This window comes from Mesocricetus auratus, unplaced genomic scaffold (assembly GCF_017639785.1).
Source record: "Mesocricetus auratus isolate SY011 unplaced genomic scaffold, BCM_Maur_2.0 Super-Scaffold_100015, whole genome shotgun sequence".
NCBI lineage: Eukaryota > Metazoa > Chordata > Mammalia > Rodentia > Cricetidae > Mesocricetus > Mesocricetus auratus.
In genome coordinates, this window is record NW_024429198.1 from 26,753,700 (window position 1) to 26,770,551 (window position 16,852).

The 16,852-nt window shown below is 42.3% G+C and overlaps 1 protein-coding gene across 1 annotated transcript; it reads right to left on the reverse strand.

Annotated features, from left to right (window-relative positions):
* Positions 1-430: 430 nt before the first annotated feature.
* LOC101837385 (vesicle-associated membrane protein 3-like) lies at positions 431-951 on the reverse strand. The gene has a single exon (XM_040757601.1). It carries the CDS (start codon positions 939-941, stop codon positions 636-638), a length of 306 nt encoding a protein of 101 aa, XP_040613535.1. The 5' UTR covers positions 942-951; the 3' UTR covers positions 431-635.
* Between the last annotated feature and the right edge of the window lie 15,901 nt (positions 952-16,852).

Here is a 16,852-nt window from a genome sequence, read left to right on the forward strand (position 1 = left end):
TTCTCTAAGAACTTTAAAGGTTATTTTTGATTAAAATACTTCTAGGAGTGATGCACAAGAACAAGAGAGCAAACATGTTGACATCTAACACAAAGCATCTTAAATACAGCAGGGTCAATCGTGCTTACAAAAATGAGGGTCTTCCTACTGAAAAGGAACCAAGTATCAAAATAAGGCACACCCTATTGTCACTGATTTGTACTAGGCAGTAGTGTTCTTCCCGGAAGGCACAAGTGGGGAAATCTAATCACCCAAGGGTTTAAAATGTGGTTTTCAAGGCGATCTCAGTGTGGGGACAGCTGACTTGAACAAAATCCCCTTCCTGGAATCCACAGCAGGTCATCAGTGACAGCATCCGGCTAGACTCCAGCACTCTGGGGCATCAGAAGTCCTCTTCCCTAGTTGGTGCAGAAATCTGTGAAAGGCTCTGTGCAAAATGTGGGCAGGGTAGGTCACACCCCTTCTGGAGTGTATATTAAAACAAAGGCACATTTCCTAGACACTGAACTGTATGTAAACTAACAAAAATAATCACTTGGAAAAAACAGTAGGTAAGCTTGATAACACAGCAGGTTCTGAGTAGAAAGTCTTGAAGACGCTCCTCAACAGTGGGCTTCAGTTTCCCGGGTTCTTCATTAAGAGACACACCACACAATGATGATGATGACAACAATCACCAGGACACTGATCCCTATCGCCCACATCTTGCAGTTCTTCCACCAATACTTTCTCTTCAACTTGGCAGCACTTGTTTCAAACTGAGAAGCACCGGCCTGCAGCGCATCTGCACGCTCCGAGAGCTTCTGGTCTCTTTCTAACACCTTAACCACGTTGACTCTCATGATGTCAACCACCTCATCAACTTGATTTTGTGTCTGCTTGAGTCTTCGATTACTGCCAGCAGCAGCACTTGAACTTCCTGAAGGCACACCTGTGGACATTTTGGCGGCGGTGGCGAGGGGCCGAGCATCGAGTGGACTCTGTGCAGCCAGCGACCGAGGATGTGGAGGTGGGCGGGGCGTGTGTGTGTGTGTGTGTGTGTGTGTGTGTGTGTGTGTGTGTGTTTTAAGACAGGATTTCTCTGTGTGGCCCTGGCTGTCTTGGAACTTGCTCTGTAGTTCAGGCTGGCCTCAAATTCACAGAGAGTTGCCTGCCTCTGCCTCCTGAGTACTGGGATTAGAGATGTGCGCCACCACTGCCTGACTAGCCACCAGTGTTTTAAAATCGTGTGAATACTGGGCTATGTGACCTACCTCAAGCACATTTTCTGTCATAAATACAAAGTCACAGCACAAAATCTGACTTGCTGGCATTTGTCACCTGGAACTTACATTATTTTAATTTCACCCACTCAGCTCTACATTGTCAATCAGCTGGCCCCTGTATCACTGAAAATTCCAAGTGAGGTTTTTACATCCTGTAACAGCTCTGAGCTCTCCCCACTAAATCTGCCCCCTCTGCTTGTTCCTGGGACTTCCTATTCTTAGAAGAGGTGAATTATTGATTACACATTGTTGGGCAAATTTCTCATAGTTCTTACTAGCTAGAATGATCTACAAACCGCCATCAGCCCAGTTCTAAAGCTGGTCCATGTTTGAAGGCTGGAGCAAGCTTGCCTGCAGGAATCCTCACTCCACCCTCCACGGACTTCCCAGGTATTTCCTTAGGAAGATCTTCACGGGGGGGGGGGGGGTTGATACTGAAAGAGAATTAGATTCTCAGGTGCTTTCCATTCCACCATCCCCAAGAAACCAAACTCGCTGTGATTTGCTCGTGGTGTTTTAAAGAACCGACACAAAGGAAACCAATCTGCCTTCTTGGTGGGAGTCCAGTCAGAGCAAAGCTACAAGAACTGCTGTTACAAAGCAAAGCAAAAAACCAAGTGAATGTATTCCAGAGCCATGACTTCCGTGATCGGAGGGAGCACATTCCCAGGAGGGGAGAGGTTCCCTGATCCAGGGGCAGGGTTTACAGTGCAGCCCCAGACAGACACCATGCTTCTTTCTCCTTTGTGAGGGGCCAGGCTGCCACTCTTCCCTAGTGGGGATCTCAACATTTTAATGAAATAGAGTCTGTCACTCATGACTGTTATACCTTAGCTCTTGGGACATGACTTCTGTAAAAACTATTTTAGGGTTTGTTAGAGAAACAGCTTTGCCTTTGGGCTCAGGCTGCTGATGAGTTATAATTATAAGAATAAATTATGTTATTAGGCTTCATTTATTTCATAACCTCTCATTGAGAGATGAAAAATAGAAATTCACTCTGATGCATTTGAGTCCCAGTTACAGTAGGGGTCCATTCTGCACAGCCTCTGAGAGGGTGAAGAAAAGATTACAAGCCAATAGCAGAAGTTAATTAATTTATCCAACCACACATGCTTGGAGCTGGGCCTTCAACACTGTGCTCAGATCCAGAGGTGAAAAATATGAGGGTCATGGTAACTGCCTGGGGGAATCTAAGGACTTTAAGATATCCAGCTGGGGGCTGTACATGTGGCAGTGATTCATTGTGTACAAAATACTCCAGTGTCAGGACAATTGACTCCATCTCAGGGGAGAAAACAGACAATTTGAGAGTGTTAGGTCATTTAATCAAGTAGACTGCATTGAAAGGCTACTCATTATTTGGTAGGTATTGATACAGGGTGAAATTTGACAGATGAAGCAATCATGAGTTCCCATGGTCATAGTGTCATGTGGTTTCTGTGAGACTTATTTTGACAAGAAATTGGGGAAGAATTTCCACGAAACACATGTTCTGTTTCTCTATAGTGTTGTCAGATGTCTTCCCTACACGTTCACAGCTTTAATGGTTCTCAGGTATTTTGCAGGACTTTGCCTGACTTCATCTTCTCGGAGCAGAATACTGAAGCTTTGTCTCTAGAGTGTGGCTCCATTTCTGAACTCGTCACAGTAGGGCTCCTTATATCTTAGGCTGGAGGATTCTCTGTGGTTGTGCAGGTCATATAGCACACATAGAAACATCATCAACATCTAGCAAGCATATGCTGGGATCCTATCCCCCACCACCACGAAGAAAACACTGGCGTCTTAAAAGAAAGGTTTGTTTCTGTGCTTTGTGATGGGGTCTAACATGTGACTCAGGTCAACCTTGAACTTGTATGTTTGTAGCAATAACTAATGGAATAAAGAGGTTATCTTGGAGAAGTACAGACCATATCAGCAGCATAGAGGCTAGTCTCTTCCTGTAAATGATACATTGATTCACCAAGCCCTCTAAAAGGCTCTTTGAAATTCTGTACCAATTTGTACTTCTACTAAAATGTCTGTTCCTGTAACTGCCTGGACATGATACCTAACCCTTATACTCTTTTAACAACGGAGGAGTGTGAAGTGATAACCATGTGAATATCACTTTGCTTAATATTTAAAGTGATATCCATCTAATCTGCACATCACTTTACGTGTGAAGTACTATCTACATACATGCAAGTTCTTCTCAGGGATAATAAAGGTTAGTGTTATGAAGAAGGTTGTTCTTCCACAAATCATTTCCACTTTAGGTTTGTGATGATTTATCAATATGGCTATAGTTGCCTTTTGTGTTCATTAATGTATTCTGGATCACGGTTCAGTAATCCATCGCAAGTCAAGTTGGACCAACTATGGTTTTTATAAATAAATATAATGGAACACAGCCACACCATTCATTTACATCATGACCAAAATTGCTTTCGTGCTACAGTAGAGATCTGAATGAGATCATGTGTCACAGACTAAATCATTAATTATCTGTTCCTTTAAGAAGTTTGCTGATTCTACATCAAACAAGACCCAACAACAGAAGGGGAATATTGCAAAGAAGAAATTAGCATAGGAGGGGTAGGGGAAGTATGGGAGAGGTTAAATACGATCAATATGCCTGGTCCTCACACAGGTTAAATCCAAGCATGCATGCTATGGGGCAGGGAAAGGCCAGCAAAGCAAAGGACTTAGGTCTTACATCCTGGTTGTCATTCTCCCTAAGGGATCAATGCTCATTGTTTCCCAGAGAGCAAAAGCATGCTCCTGTCAAAGCCACAGACTCCACCCTTGACCTTTGGTTTCAAAGGACTGTCGCTAACATCTGGAGCACATATTTGCAAGTCAAATAGTCATCTTCCTCACAGGACTTCAAGCCCAAGGGATATTAAATAATTGCACAAACCCCTGTCCCACAACACCCATGATGGCACGAGGAGGAGGTATGAGTCATCTAGGAGAACAAGGATGTCAGATAACCTGACATTCTGGGAATTAGTAGGAGTTGGCTGTTCACAGAGGAAGACAGAAAGAGCAGTCTGAGAAGGTCTTGGAGCAAGACACAGACCAGATCTCCTGCCAGACAGCATCAGTGTCCAGTGGGAAGGGGCATCAGGAGCCAGAGACCCGAGCAAGGCTTGGCATTTCACGGCTAATACTCTGGGAATTTACTTTGACATTGATGAGAAACTGCTTTGGAAACCACTCAGTTGCAAAATTTAAATGCCTCTTAGAGGTCTGCAAGGGGCACTGTAAGATGCAATGATCTTGATTTGTTAACCACATGTCAAATCCATGCTTGCACTTCCAAGTGCTGAAAGGTCACCTTCAGTATCTAGACAATTCCAAACCAACCCTGAAGTGACTTGTCGTGGCCGTAAGTTGCAGTGCACTTTTATTGTCTGCTGTGTTAGAGTAGTCTCCATTGTTACAGTGAGCAATGGCTGTAACAGGGACACTTCTGCTTGAGCAGCTCTGCAACTTTAAACAAATAGTTTCCGAGGACATGGGGGTGGTGCTGTGGTGGCCACCTGGCAGCTGAAGCAGGAGGCCGCACCTGGCTTGGGAGATTTTCTTCAGGTGAACATCTTACTGGGGAGTGAGTGACATGACTCAGCACACTGACTAGTTCTGCGTCTCTCCATTGCTGTTACTGAACAAAGAAGGCTCTCTCTCAAAGGCTGAGAGCAGCCCAGGTCTACGGGTATAAACACAAGTTTTTAAAGGCAGATAGAGAACATGACTCTTGAGCAAAATAAAAATAGCAAGTACTACTTAGTGCCTGTGGTCCTCACAGCTATTAACTTCTGACCAGGAGGGCAGTACCAGACACAAAATTCCCTCCAACACAACAAGCCTCAAATCCCAATCAGAAAGTAGTTAGTTGCTCCACGAGATTCATGCCACTATAGCATGAGTGTGTATAACCTGCTTGGGAGGCCCATATTAAGGTATGAAGAGTTGAATGCTGGGTAAGATCACATCACCTTCTGGCACTGTTTTATTATTTTTTTGTTGTTGTTTTGATTTTTTGAGACAGGGTTTCTCTGTGTAGTTTTGAAGCCTGCTCTGGAACTTGCTTTGTAGACCAGGCTGGCCTCAAACTCACAAAGATCCATTTGCCTCTGCCTCCCGAGTGCTGGGACTAAAAGCAAGCACTGCCACGACCACCTGGCTACCTCCTGGCACTGTAAAAGCTGGATCCAGACATTTTAGATGTGACTTAGTGGACAGTACAAGGATACACACTGCTGTGTGTATCCGTTTGCTTTTACTCGCACTAAAAGAATCTTGGTGAAGGTGAAAAGCATTTTTAGTATTTAAAACTATTATAGCTTCAAGAAGAACAGCCCCAGAGTCTAATATTTCTGCAGAATCTTCATAACAGCTACCAAATGATATCAACATAGCAATTTTTCCTGTGTGACAGCAGAGAAAAAAGTGGGCATAGTACTGAAAAGTTGGGCAATTGTCCATTGGGAATGCAAGCTTAGTACTGGAGAGTGCTGTAAATCGAACATTATATGTTTTATGTGTTTCCCTACCACTAAATAATTCAGGAAAGAAAGTTCCTAGGGAAAACTACTTTAAGGAACTTTCACTAAAAGATGAAAACCGTGTTCGCAAAACTTTTGAGGACATCCAAAAACTGTTCATCAAAGAACAATACAATACAATGCCGTATCAGAATACAAGACTCACTGAGCAGTTCCCTTTTTAAAACGTTTAATTTTATCTTCTATGCATGGGTGTGAAGGTGTTGGCTCCCCTGGAACTGGAGGTACAGTTGTGAGCTGCCATGCAGTGCTGAGAATTGAGTCTCTGGAAGAGTGGCCAGTGCTCTTATCCACTAAGCCATCTCTTATCTGACACAAGTTCTGAAGCAGGCAAGCAGTCTCAGAAGACAGGTTTTGTGTATCAGGCTGTTTCCTTCCTTTAGAAGATGTTGCTATGGTTGCCCATGTCCTCAATGAACATCTTATGCAAACACACAAAGCTGTGTGCTCAACGTACCCAGAATACTCAGCGGCCTCTGGATGCCTCAGTCTATTACTGCCTGTTGGTTTCCCCTTCTTCAGTAGACACTGGGTACACTGGGAGAGAATCAGTTTCTGCAGCAATCTGTCTTTCAATCAGTCGTCAACACACACAGGTGTCTTAGTTACTGCTCTATTGCTGAGAAGAGACGCCGTGACCAAGGACACTTATAGAAGAAAGCATCTAATATGCGGCTTACTTGTAGTTTCAGAGGGTTAGCCTGTGATCATCATGGCAGGAGGATAGCCATAATGCTAGAACAGTAACTGAGAGCTTATATCCCGATCCGCAGGAGGCAGGCAGAGAGAATAAGTGAGACTGGACCTGTTGAGGACTTTTGAAACCTCAAAGCCCACCCCCAGTGATGCACAAGGCCACACCTCCTCCAGCAAGGCCACACCTCCTCCAGCAAGGCCCCACCTCCAACAAGGCCACACCTCCTCCAGCAAGGCCAAACCTCCTAATCCTTCCCTAAGAGTTCGGAGACCAAGGAGTCGAATATAGGAGTTGTTAGGACCCTTCTTGTTTAAACAACCACAGAAGGTGACCTAGGTAGTAATGTGTACAAAGCTTCAGATGTGGAAGTGAGGTGTTAACAGTAAAAATTAAAAAAGGGTTTAAAATATCCTTAAATAAAGAAGACATGAATTAGGGAATTGTATCAGAGAGACCCGAATAATACAGAACATACATATATGGCATATAATAATTTTCCATTAAGCTTTTGTTATGCTTCGAATCTGAAATGTCCTCCTCAAAGTTCTTGTTTTGGACACCTGTTTTGCAGTTGGTGGCATCGTACTGGGAATTGTGGAAACTTTGGGAGAAAGGGTCTGGCTGACTGAAGTGCTGTGCTGTGCTGGGGGCGTGTCCTTAGGGACACATTACCTCTTGAAGCTTGAGCCCTCTGGATCCATACACCAAAATAAATCATCTTCCTTGAAGATATTTTGTCCAGAGTCAAACAGGTAGATAATACATTTTCCCAATGTTGCCAAACAAGCCAAACATTGTAAGGGCAACTAGATAGATTAAGGAGACTTTTTTCCCCTGTCACAGTTCTGGAAGCAAGAAACCCCAAAGCAAGGGGTATCAATGACCATACACACTCTGAAAACTTTAAAGAGCCCTTTCTTCCTCTTCCATCACTTGCTTTCTTGAAGGTAAGGCCCAGTCTTATGGCCAGACACCTGACAGACCGATGGGATTATTGCAGGAATATAACAAATGTCACTTAAATTTGTATCTCACTATCAGCCCAGAAAACTTCCTCACGAAGATATGGGAAACAAAACAGATTTATTAATTGATACACCTTAAATCAGAATGTGAGTAGCACAGATGCTCAGCCAAAACAACTTCAAAATCAGGATGAGATCCCACACTTTCATACAGTCAAGCAGACATAACCCATTTCTTACATGGACTCAAAATAAACAATAATTAGTCCTCAAGTAAGAAGATTTGACAACACCATTTGTCATGTGTAATGTGTGATAAATATGCTCAGTAATTGGGCTGGCCATCTGTGCAAGCTAATTGGCTTTACCCAAATGAAAAATAATCCTCATATCTTTATGACAAAAGAAAGTTTTGGAGCAGGGCACCCACTAACCTCAAGATCCCATCCTCCTGAAGATGATCAAGGGAGGCTGTGCTAGCCTCTTTGGCGGTTCCATTTCAAGCAGACAACTTCATGGCCCTCAAGATCTGCAGTAGACTTTCCTACACTTAAAAGCCTGGAGAGGTTTGTTTACACCCTTTAAAGAGTTACAAATACATCTAATAGAGAAAATAACCTATGTTTCCTAAAGTAAACTCAGTTAGAATAAGGGCACAGTAAGTTATTAGCTTATTTTCAGAAAGGACAGGGAAACCTTATTGTTTGATTTGCTTTTGCCTTTCTAGAGGTTACCATCCAAGAGTGGCCTCCTGTGAAGACTGCAGCTGCCATGACTCACACTAGGGCACATTCCCACAAGGGAAAGTGCACATTTCCTTCCGGAGGACACCTACATGCCGTTTCCACCCATTCACTCACCTTTGCATGCATTTTATAAAAAGCGTATTCTTTGTTTTCTAGAGAAATGTCTCTTTCCCATGAAGAATAATGAGTAAACTGTTTGTTATTGATGTGGTGTCAGGTCCTGGGTGCTGCCTCCATATCAGTCTTTTGTGAAGGTATCAGCCAGCTGTCCTTTAGGGAAACAGCCTCACCTGCTAATGTACCCAGGGTGTTGTTCATTAAATTCAGATTTTCCCCAGAAAGCTGTGTATTCTTTAATGTTGTCTTAGTTAGGATTTATATTACTGTGAAGAGAAACTGTGACCACAGCAGCCATACAGGAAAACATTTAATGGCTCACTTACAGTTTCAGAGGTTTAGTCCATTATTATCATGGTCAGACATGGCGGCATGCAGGCAGACACGGTGCTGGAGAAGAAGCTGAGAGTTCTACATCTTAATCAACAGGCAACAGGAAGTGAACTGTGACACGGGATGTAGCTTGAGCATGGGAGACCTCAAAGCCTACCTCCACAGTGACACTCTTCCTCCAATAAGGCCATCCCTTCTCCAACAAAGCCACACCTCCTAATAGTACCACTCTCTCCGGGGGTCATTTTCTTTCAAACCACCACAAATGCCAATGTGAAAATTTCTGGCACTCATGGAAACCTGCTTAAGGATTTAGCTAGATGTTTATCTGTGAGAAGGCTATTATGTGTGAGTAGCAGAGGCACCTAGACAACACTAAAAACAGCATTCTATTCTGTGCTACTCATGAACTCCATCTTAGCCATTGTTCTATCGCTGTGAACAGACACCATGAGTAAAGCAACTTAGAAAAGAAAACATTTAATTGGGGAATTGGGGGCTTGCTTATAGTTTCAGAGGGCTGGTTTCAGTCCCGTCATGTAGAAAGCAGACAGGCATGGTGCCAGAGCAGTAGCTCAAAGTGTTTCATCTTATCCAGAGGAAGGGGAGGGAGGGCTGGGCGCTGGTGTGGGCTTTTGAAACCTCAAAAGTCCATCCCTAGTGACACACCTCTTCCAACAAGACCACACCTTCTAATCCTTCTCAGACACTTCCAAGGGACCAAGCATTCAAACACATGAGTCTATGGGGCCATTCCCATTCAAACCACAAATGACCTCTGTAATCTTATTTAGTGTATGTAGTCAGCATTTGCATATGTGTATGTATGTTTATAAGGTTATGTCACACAGAGACATGTGTGTGTGCGTGTGTGTGTGTGTGTGTGTGTGTGTGTGTGTGTGTGTGTGTGTACGAGTGCCTAAGATACCTGTACATATGTGTGCCTGTGCATGGAGGCCCAAAGTTGCTACCAGGTGTCCTTAATCACTCTCTACTGCATAGACTGAAATAGAGTCTCTCAAGCACAAACTCACTGATTTGAATAGTCTAGTTAGACACTTTACTCCAGTAACCCCGTCTCTGCTTCTCATGCCTTGGGATTACAAGGAGGTCACGACACCCACTGGACATTTAAGAGGGTACTAGGGATCTGCACTCTGGTCTTTGTACTTTCGTAGAAGCTATTTACCCATAAGCCTTTAGGCCTGTAATCATATTTTAAGCATTATTTTCAAAATTTGAATCATGCTTCAAATTGAAACATTTTGACCTTGTTTCTTTAGCAGATTTTAACCACCTGGCAGAATATCACCATTAGAGTTTGTGCTTTAACCCACACAACCTTTCAGAAATAGCGCAAGAACTTCAAGTCTCCCCTGAGGGCAATCACCAGGCCAGTGTCAAAGGGGCTTGGATTAAACTCAACTCGTTTAATTTTGTCTTATCTGTGACTCTGAATTAGCCACAGAACCCACAGCGTGTGTTTGCTGTACTGTGACTATCAGGTTATAAAAACTTTCATTGTACTGCATAGCATTTGTTTATGTAGAGTAAGTATCAAACAGCTACTGCAATGACTGTTTTTTTGTTAGTAATGTTGCCTAGATGAATTACCTAAAATGTTTCAAAATTATAGAGGTCTTTCCACTGGATAGATGTGGTTTAACAAACTAGTAACAGAAGCAATGAAAGAAGGACAAGTCTATAAATTCTGCCCTTGTATTTCTACCAGACTGTCCACTAAATTACAGTTCCCTGGGGATCTATGGTGATACAAGCATTGTAATATGAATCGAATGTTACTACATTGCTATATTTAGGGATATCTCACTTTGTGGGATTCTTCTTTGTTCAGTCTTACATTTCATTATTTTTACTGAGAATCCATGACCTATTCAATTAAAATTATCCACTATTGAGGTTTGTATTTCCATTAGAATTTTCGGTATATGAGCAGGATTCAGTGAAGGATTGGCATGCATAATCTGAGATGGTTTCCAGATGAAGGAAGATTTTAATGGACTCTGCTACATCGAAGTTGTTGATTTGATTCCAAAACTTAATATACGGTGAAAGTGGGTAAAGAATGTTGAAATTATGCTAATAGCTAAGGCTGTATCAGCATGTTTCCTAAATGAGACGAGGACTTGTAATTAGCTAAACATCTAATCTGTGATAGCAAGCTTGTGAATTTATCAGCTGGACCTGAAATTATTAAACTCCTAGATCAACCAGTATTTCTTTTCTCCTCTGACAATTGCATTGAAAAATTACATACATAGTAAAGAAAGACATGATGTATTAGACTAACATCATGTAGTGAGTCGTTAAGTTAATTATAAAGGCACCATCAATCCCAAAGCTGTTTGCAGACAAACAAGGAAATTGTGTGTCTCTACTGGCTGTGTCTACACAGGCATTCAGACGGGATAAAGTATTTTGAGAAAAACAATTTGCTGCCACGTCCTTAGATTTCTGCCATTACATCTTATTTCATGTCATTCAAAGTTGCCAATGTCTATTGAAGTAGTTAATACTGCTTTGAAAATGTGATGACTAATAAAGTCTTGTTAGAGAGAGATCTCACTTCGATTCAGCTTGATACTCAGCTCACTTCTGTAAAGAGAAGCCTTTCCTTGAGAGAAGCCTTCCTGCCAGACTGATTCCAGAGCCGCATCAGTCCCAAATAACACACAGGAGGCTATATTAATTATGAAGCTGTTGGCCTTGCTTGTTTCTTGCTGGCTAGCTCTGACTTAAGTATTTATCCTGTAATTGTTAATCTAAGTATTTCTCTTACCGGAGTACTTTCCAGGCTTATTATCCCTATTGCAGTTACATCTTGACTTCCTGTGTTTTTCCTACCCAGAGTCCTCCTCGACTCCTAGTCCCACCTATCTTGCTTCCCTATTGGCCAACAGTGCTTTATTGACATATACTCAGGACTTCCCCCATCACACTTCCCCCTCTTTAGAAAAGTAAATGGGAAAGTGAGTCCATTAACTTTTCATGTTTCTTGGTAAAGCTCTTAAAACCCTTCTATTTTGTAGTATAGGTCTATTTCTTCTTATGTCCCAGTTGAAAATAGAATTATAGAACGTCTTTAAAATGTATCTCATATCATTTTCTTTTGTTGAGAAAGTAGTTTTGAATATCTAATGTATTGCAACTCATTAGAATTGTGTATTTGGTATAATAGTGTTTTTAAAAGGCTATAAAATGCATAAATTACATTTGATGAAAATAAGCTTTTGCCTCAAGAAGATTAACTTCATATATTTTTTCATTGCAAGATATTTGAAAGAAATTTTAATATGTTGTTGTTGTCTTATGTTTCATCAAATTTAGTGTCATACTGTTAAAACCAAACATTAGCATGAGTTCTGCCAGAGGTGAAATGACTAATACCGACAGGTAGAAATGAGTTCCCACTGCCCCAGGAGAGAGCATTCCTTGCCCAGCTGGTGTTGCAGACAGTAGTGGCAAAGCACAGCAGGGGCTTCAAGGTTTATCTGCCTTCCTGAAAGCCATTATCCCAGAACAGAAGGCAGCAACACACTCAAAGTCTAAAGAAACAGCCGCATCAAAGTGAAGCTCTCATGAAAAGTAACAGCAAACAAATTAGTGTCCTCTCTACAAGCTTGGAAAATATAGGGCTTCAGAATTCAGAAACAGGGCGATAATAAAGAGAGTAGGGACGGAAAGGGGAGAGCGCAAAGAGGAAGGAGGGGAGGAGGAAGGAGGAAGAAAAGAAGAGGGGAAGGAGGAGAGGGAGGGAAGGAGAAAGGACTGAGGAACACTGGCCCAAGTTGGCTTCTGATCTCCACCCGATCATGGGACAACCCACAAATAAATGAATGAATCTAAAAAAATCCCCACGTACTTCTCCACAACTTCATAACAGTTACAGTCTGTGCTTCTGGTTAATGGGGAGGACAAAGATTCTTTAAAGTATGAATGAGTAAATGGGTGCAATAAACATTTATACTCAAAGTACAAAAAAGTATTTCCGATATTTTAACACATTCAGTGAATTTTTGGAAGCTATAAAGCTTCATTTTATTTTATTTAACTTTTATAATTAAAATTTATTTTGGCTATCATCACATTTATCTTTTTATCATTAAAATTATTTTATTACTGTGTGTGTGTGTGAACATGTACCACAGCATCCACACAGAGGCCAGAGGATAATTTTCTTTTTCTTTTTTCTTTTTTGGTTTTTACTAGACAGGGTTTCTCTGTATTGTTTTGGAGGCTGTCGGTCCAGCCAGAGGATAATTTTCAAGGGTCAATTTTCTTCTTCCATCATGGAGTCTAGGGATCGAATTCAGGTTGTCAGGCTTGTACTGCAAGTGCCTTTGCCTACTGAGCCATCTCCCTGGCCCTAACTTTTTATAGATTCATAAAGGTGTATCTTAAAGCATAGCAATACATAAGGTAGAAATATGGAGTTCTCAGCACACATTATCTCACCACAGAAAATGAACATTTCAGAATTTATTTACATGTTAGAGTTTTTGCACATGTTGTGCAGTAAGTTTTGTGTTATTTTGTACATTCCGTATATAACATATTTACTAAAAAGAAATGATGTGGTGTTTAATCTTACATTTTTGGTCTTAATGCATTATTTACAATCTGATTATTCTGGGTACAAAGCTGACACTGAGGTACAATTTCTAGTGAGTATCCCACTGGGCATTAAAAAATATAAATTGAGTTTTCACACAATTAGCCGTCTTGGGAGGCTCAGAGAACTTGCGGGTGCCAGTGAGCCCTGTCTAGCCTCCATCACCCACAATTCCACTCACTGTACATACAGAGAGTGTTATATTCCCAAAAGTTAGTAGTGAGAACAAGGGACGAAGAATGCCTTAGTTCATAGGAGCTTAAGCCATGGAGCCTCCTGCTTACCGCATCTTCCTAACTGTCTTCTCATTATCTACACCATAATAAAAGGGTTTCATCATCCTCTCACACCCATGTGTGCAGACGTCATTGCTCTGCATCCAGGGAGACAGAGCGGAACCTCCTGCTTCATAGGGTTAGACACAATAGCAGCCCTACATGATGGTGATCCAGGATCCTCTTATAGGGACACTAACCACAGAGAACTCCAAGTGGTCATGCAGTCTCTTAGGAAATGTGGTTCTAACGCACATCTAACACTTAAGATGGCTCAGTGTTTTTTCCCTAAGCTGCAAAGTCTGGCTTATGACCCATCCTCTGAACATGACTCGTGAGTCTTTGCTGTTTCCCATTCTGCGCATCTTTGTTTCTATCCTCTTGCTGGCAATCTTTTGTTTTATCTTGTTGGTTTAGGAACCAGCTCACTATGGTTCTCAGTGTGGTGATAAAGCTTTCTTACAGTTTTGAAAGCTGTGTGCAAAAGCAAGCAGGGATTTTAAACAACATCCATAATGAAAAGCAGAACCACAAGAATGGACAGAGACATTTGTCTGCACGTCAAAACAAACAGATCGAATCCTTTGTAATTTTAACAAGAAAGAGTATTTAGAATACTATTGACACAGATGGTTAGCTGCTTACCGAAATTTTTGCTTATCTCAAAATAAAAGACATATGGTTTTTCCTCCCTGTGCCCTTGAATAGAGCAAAATCTGATGAAAATGAATATGAGAGACTAGTGAAGAAAATGCACACAGGCAGCTGAAACATGTGGTGTTATCTTTTGAAATGTTTCATTATTGTCTTTTTAGGGTTGACACACAATGCCCATGTTCATCGGTGAGCACATGACTGGAGGTAAGCAATAGATCTGAGCAGATACTTCATTTGCAGCCAAAGCAGATTTGAGACAATGTCCCTCTGAGATAAACAATTAGCACCTTTGTCTAAACCTGAATTTCTTCTTTAGATCATCACATTTAAATTAGTATTTTCACAGCCATGAATGGCAAGAGACACAGTACAGAGAAATAAAGTGCTCAGAAATTATTGCAAGTATGTTTGGGACAGTCACAGAGTTACATGCACATAATTGTGTCATGGAATGTTTTCTAGAATTAATCATAAATTTCAATCTGTCTCAGACCTGGATCTCAGAGAATGGCCACTCCTTTCAGTGAATGGCATGTATGGACACAGGACTGGGAAAAGATGAACCCATCAAAAGCTGCTTAGTATCTTCCCAGGGGTTAATGAGTCACATTCTTGACCCTCCAGCATCTTCCCACTGGATTCTAAAGCCATGCAATTGTCCCAGAGAGAACACAGGATTACCAAGCACCAAGACACAGATGAATCTGTCACCTCTCCCGGATATCCCTCCCGCAAGGCAGATTGCTGGTAGAAGGGAATCAGCGTACTATCAGTCCTGTACCCCAGTCCCTAACTCAGTCTGCTTTTCCTTAATCAAACTTGCCTTGAATGACTGTTCTCTAATGAGCCTTCTCACCTGACTATTGGATTCCAAGTAAGTGATCACAGTGGAGAAGTAGGCTTGTTTCTGATTTCATTCCCCATCCTCTGTGTCAAGTTCCATAATAACTAATTGATCTTAGAAATAAAAATGTAGTGATGGACATTGAGATGGCTCTACAGGTAAAGACTCTTACTATCAAGTGACGTGAGTTTTACAGTTTAATCCCAGGGACCCACTTCAAGGCAAGAACCAACTCTACAGAGCTCTGGTCTCTCACCTCCACGTGCACACTGTGGCATACACAACCTCCCAGCACCCATAAACACACACACACACACACACACACACACAGAGGCACACAGAGACACACACACACATACACACACACAAGTGCCCACACATGCATGCATGTACGCACACATAAACAAATGTATATACACAGCCACACACACTCTTTCTCTAACTCCCACATCTAACTATGCAGGGAAAACCATGTGCAGGACAGAATGATGGCCTCACAGGTCAGGAAGGCCAGGCTATTAGACCGAACAGAATGTAGGTGCACCGTGAACACCACAACAGATATAGATGATCAAACCCTTGACCCAGCTGGGTTTTAGGTGGATCTAACCCTAAAACTGGTGCATCGGTGAGTATGATCAACCTACTGAAGGCATAAAGAACAGCACAGAGACATTTCTGAAGGCTGCACATCGGAGGGGTTTGTTTGGTTTTCTCTGTAGATTTTACAATACCACTATCCAGGGTTGCATCGGCAATTTACTGAAAGCATGTGTACACATAAGGTCTGGCCTTTCCTATCTATGGGTTTCACCTCCATTCATTTAACCAACTTTAGCTATATGCATACTGTATCTATATATATTGGCATGCATATCTCTGTGTGCTATGAATGTGTTTATAGATGTTCTCATGGATATGAGTATGCATTTGTGGAGGCCCAAGGTGGACGTCAAATGCCATTTTCATTTGCTCTTCCTTCATTTACGAAGTCTATCAGCCTAACACTATCAGACTATGCTTTTATGCCAGCACCAGCCATCTGGAGCACTCCATGGATGGCTTAAGACAACCACAAGAATCGCAGTTGATTGTTCCTGCTCCAGAAGCCGTAGGCTCTCCAGTCAGGGCTTCACTATTACAAGCCCAGATGGACTCTAGATGAACCTGCAATCATCGCTTTCCTGTCGGAGTCATTGCACATCCTTTAGTGGTCCAGCAAAGGTTCTACTTGACAAGCCTCGGTGACTATGATTTGTGCTAAGAGGCAAGGATGCACTCTGCTCAAATCAATTACTGTGACTGCTCCAAAGTCCCCCTCTAGGGATATATAAATAGGCTGCTCTGGCTCACTCTGGCTCATTCAGGGACGCAGATGGAGACACTCGCCTGTGCTGTCGCCATGGCTATTACCTCAAGCTCAGCAAAGGCTTCTATCAGCAGTGATTGCCTGGTTCCTCTCAGAAGTGTAGGCTGAGCTACAAATAAGAAGAAAGAAGCAGGAGAAACAGCAAGGCAGCAGGGCAGCAATGGTAGGGACAGCCGAGCAGTTGATGGTTCGTGGTGGCCCATCAGCAGGCCTGGCAGTGCTTCCTCGGTGAAGTAGTGAGCAAGTGGTGACCATGATGGCAAGTGCCCACCTATGGTAGACATTCACAGTATCCACAGTAGCCCACTAGGTGCTCCATCTTCCCTGAAAAATCCCAGCAGAGGCAAGTACCTACAATAGTCCTGGCAGCAGGTGAGTTGTGGAAAAAGTTGGGC

Bases quoted from the DNA above. Each gene is read 5' to 3' on its own strand.
- LOC101837385 (XM_040757601.1), bottom strand. From the start codon at position 941: ATGTCCACAGGTGTGCCTTCAGGAAGTTCAAGTGCTGCTGCTGGCAGT.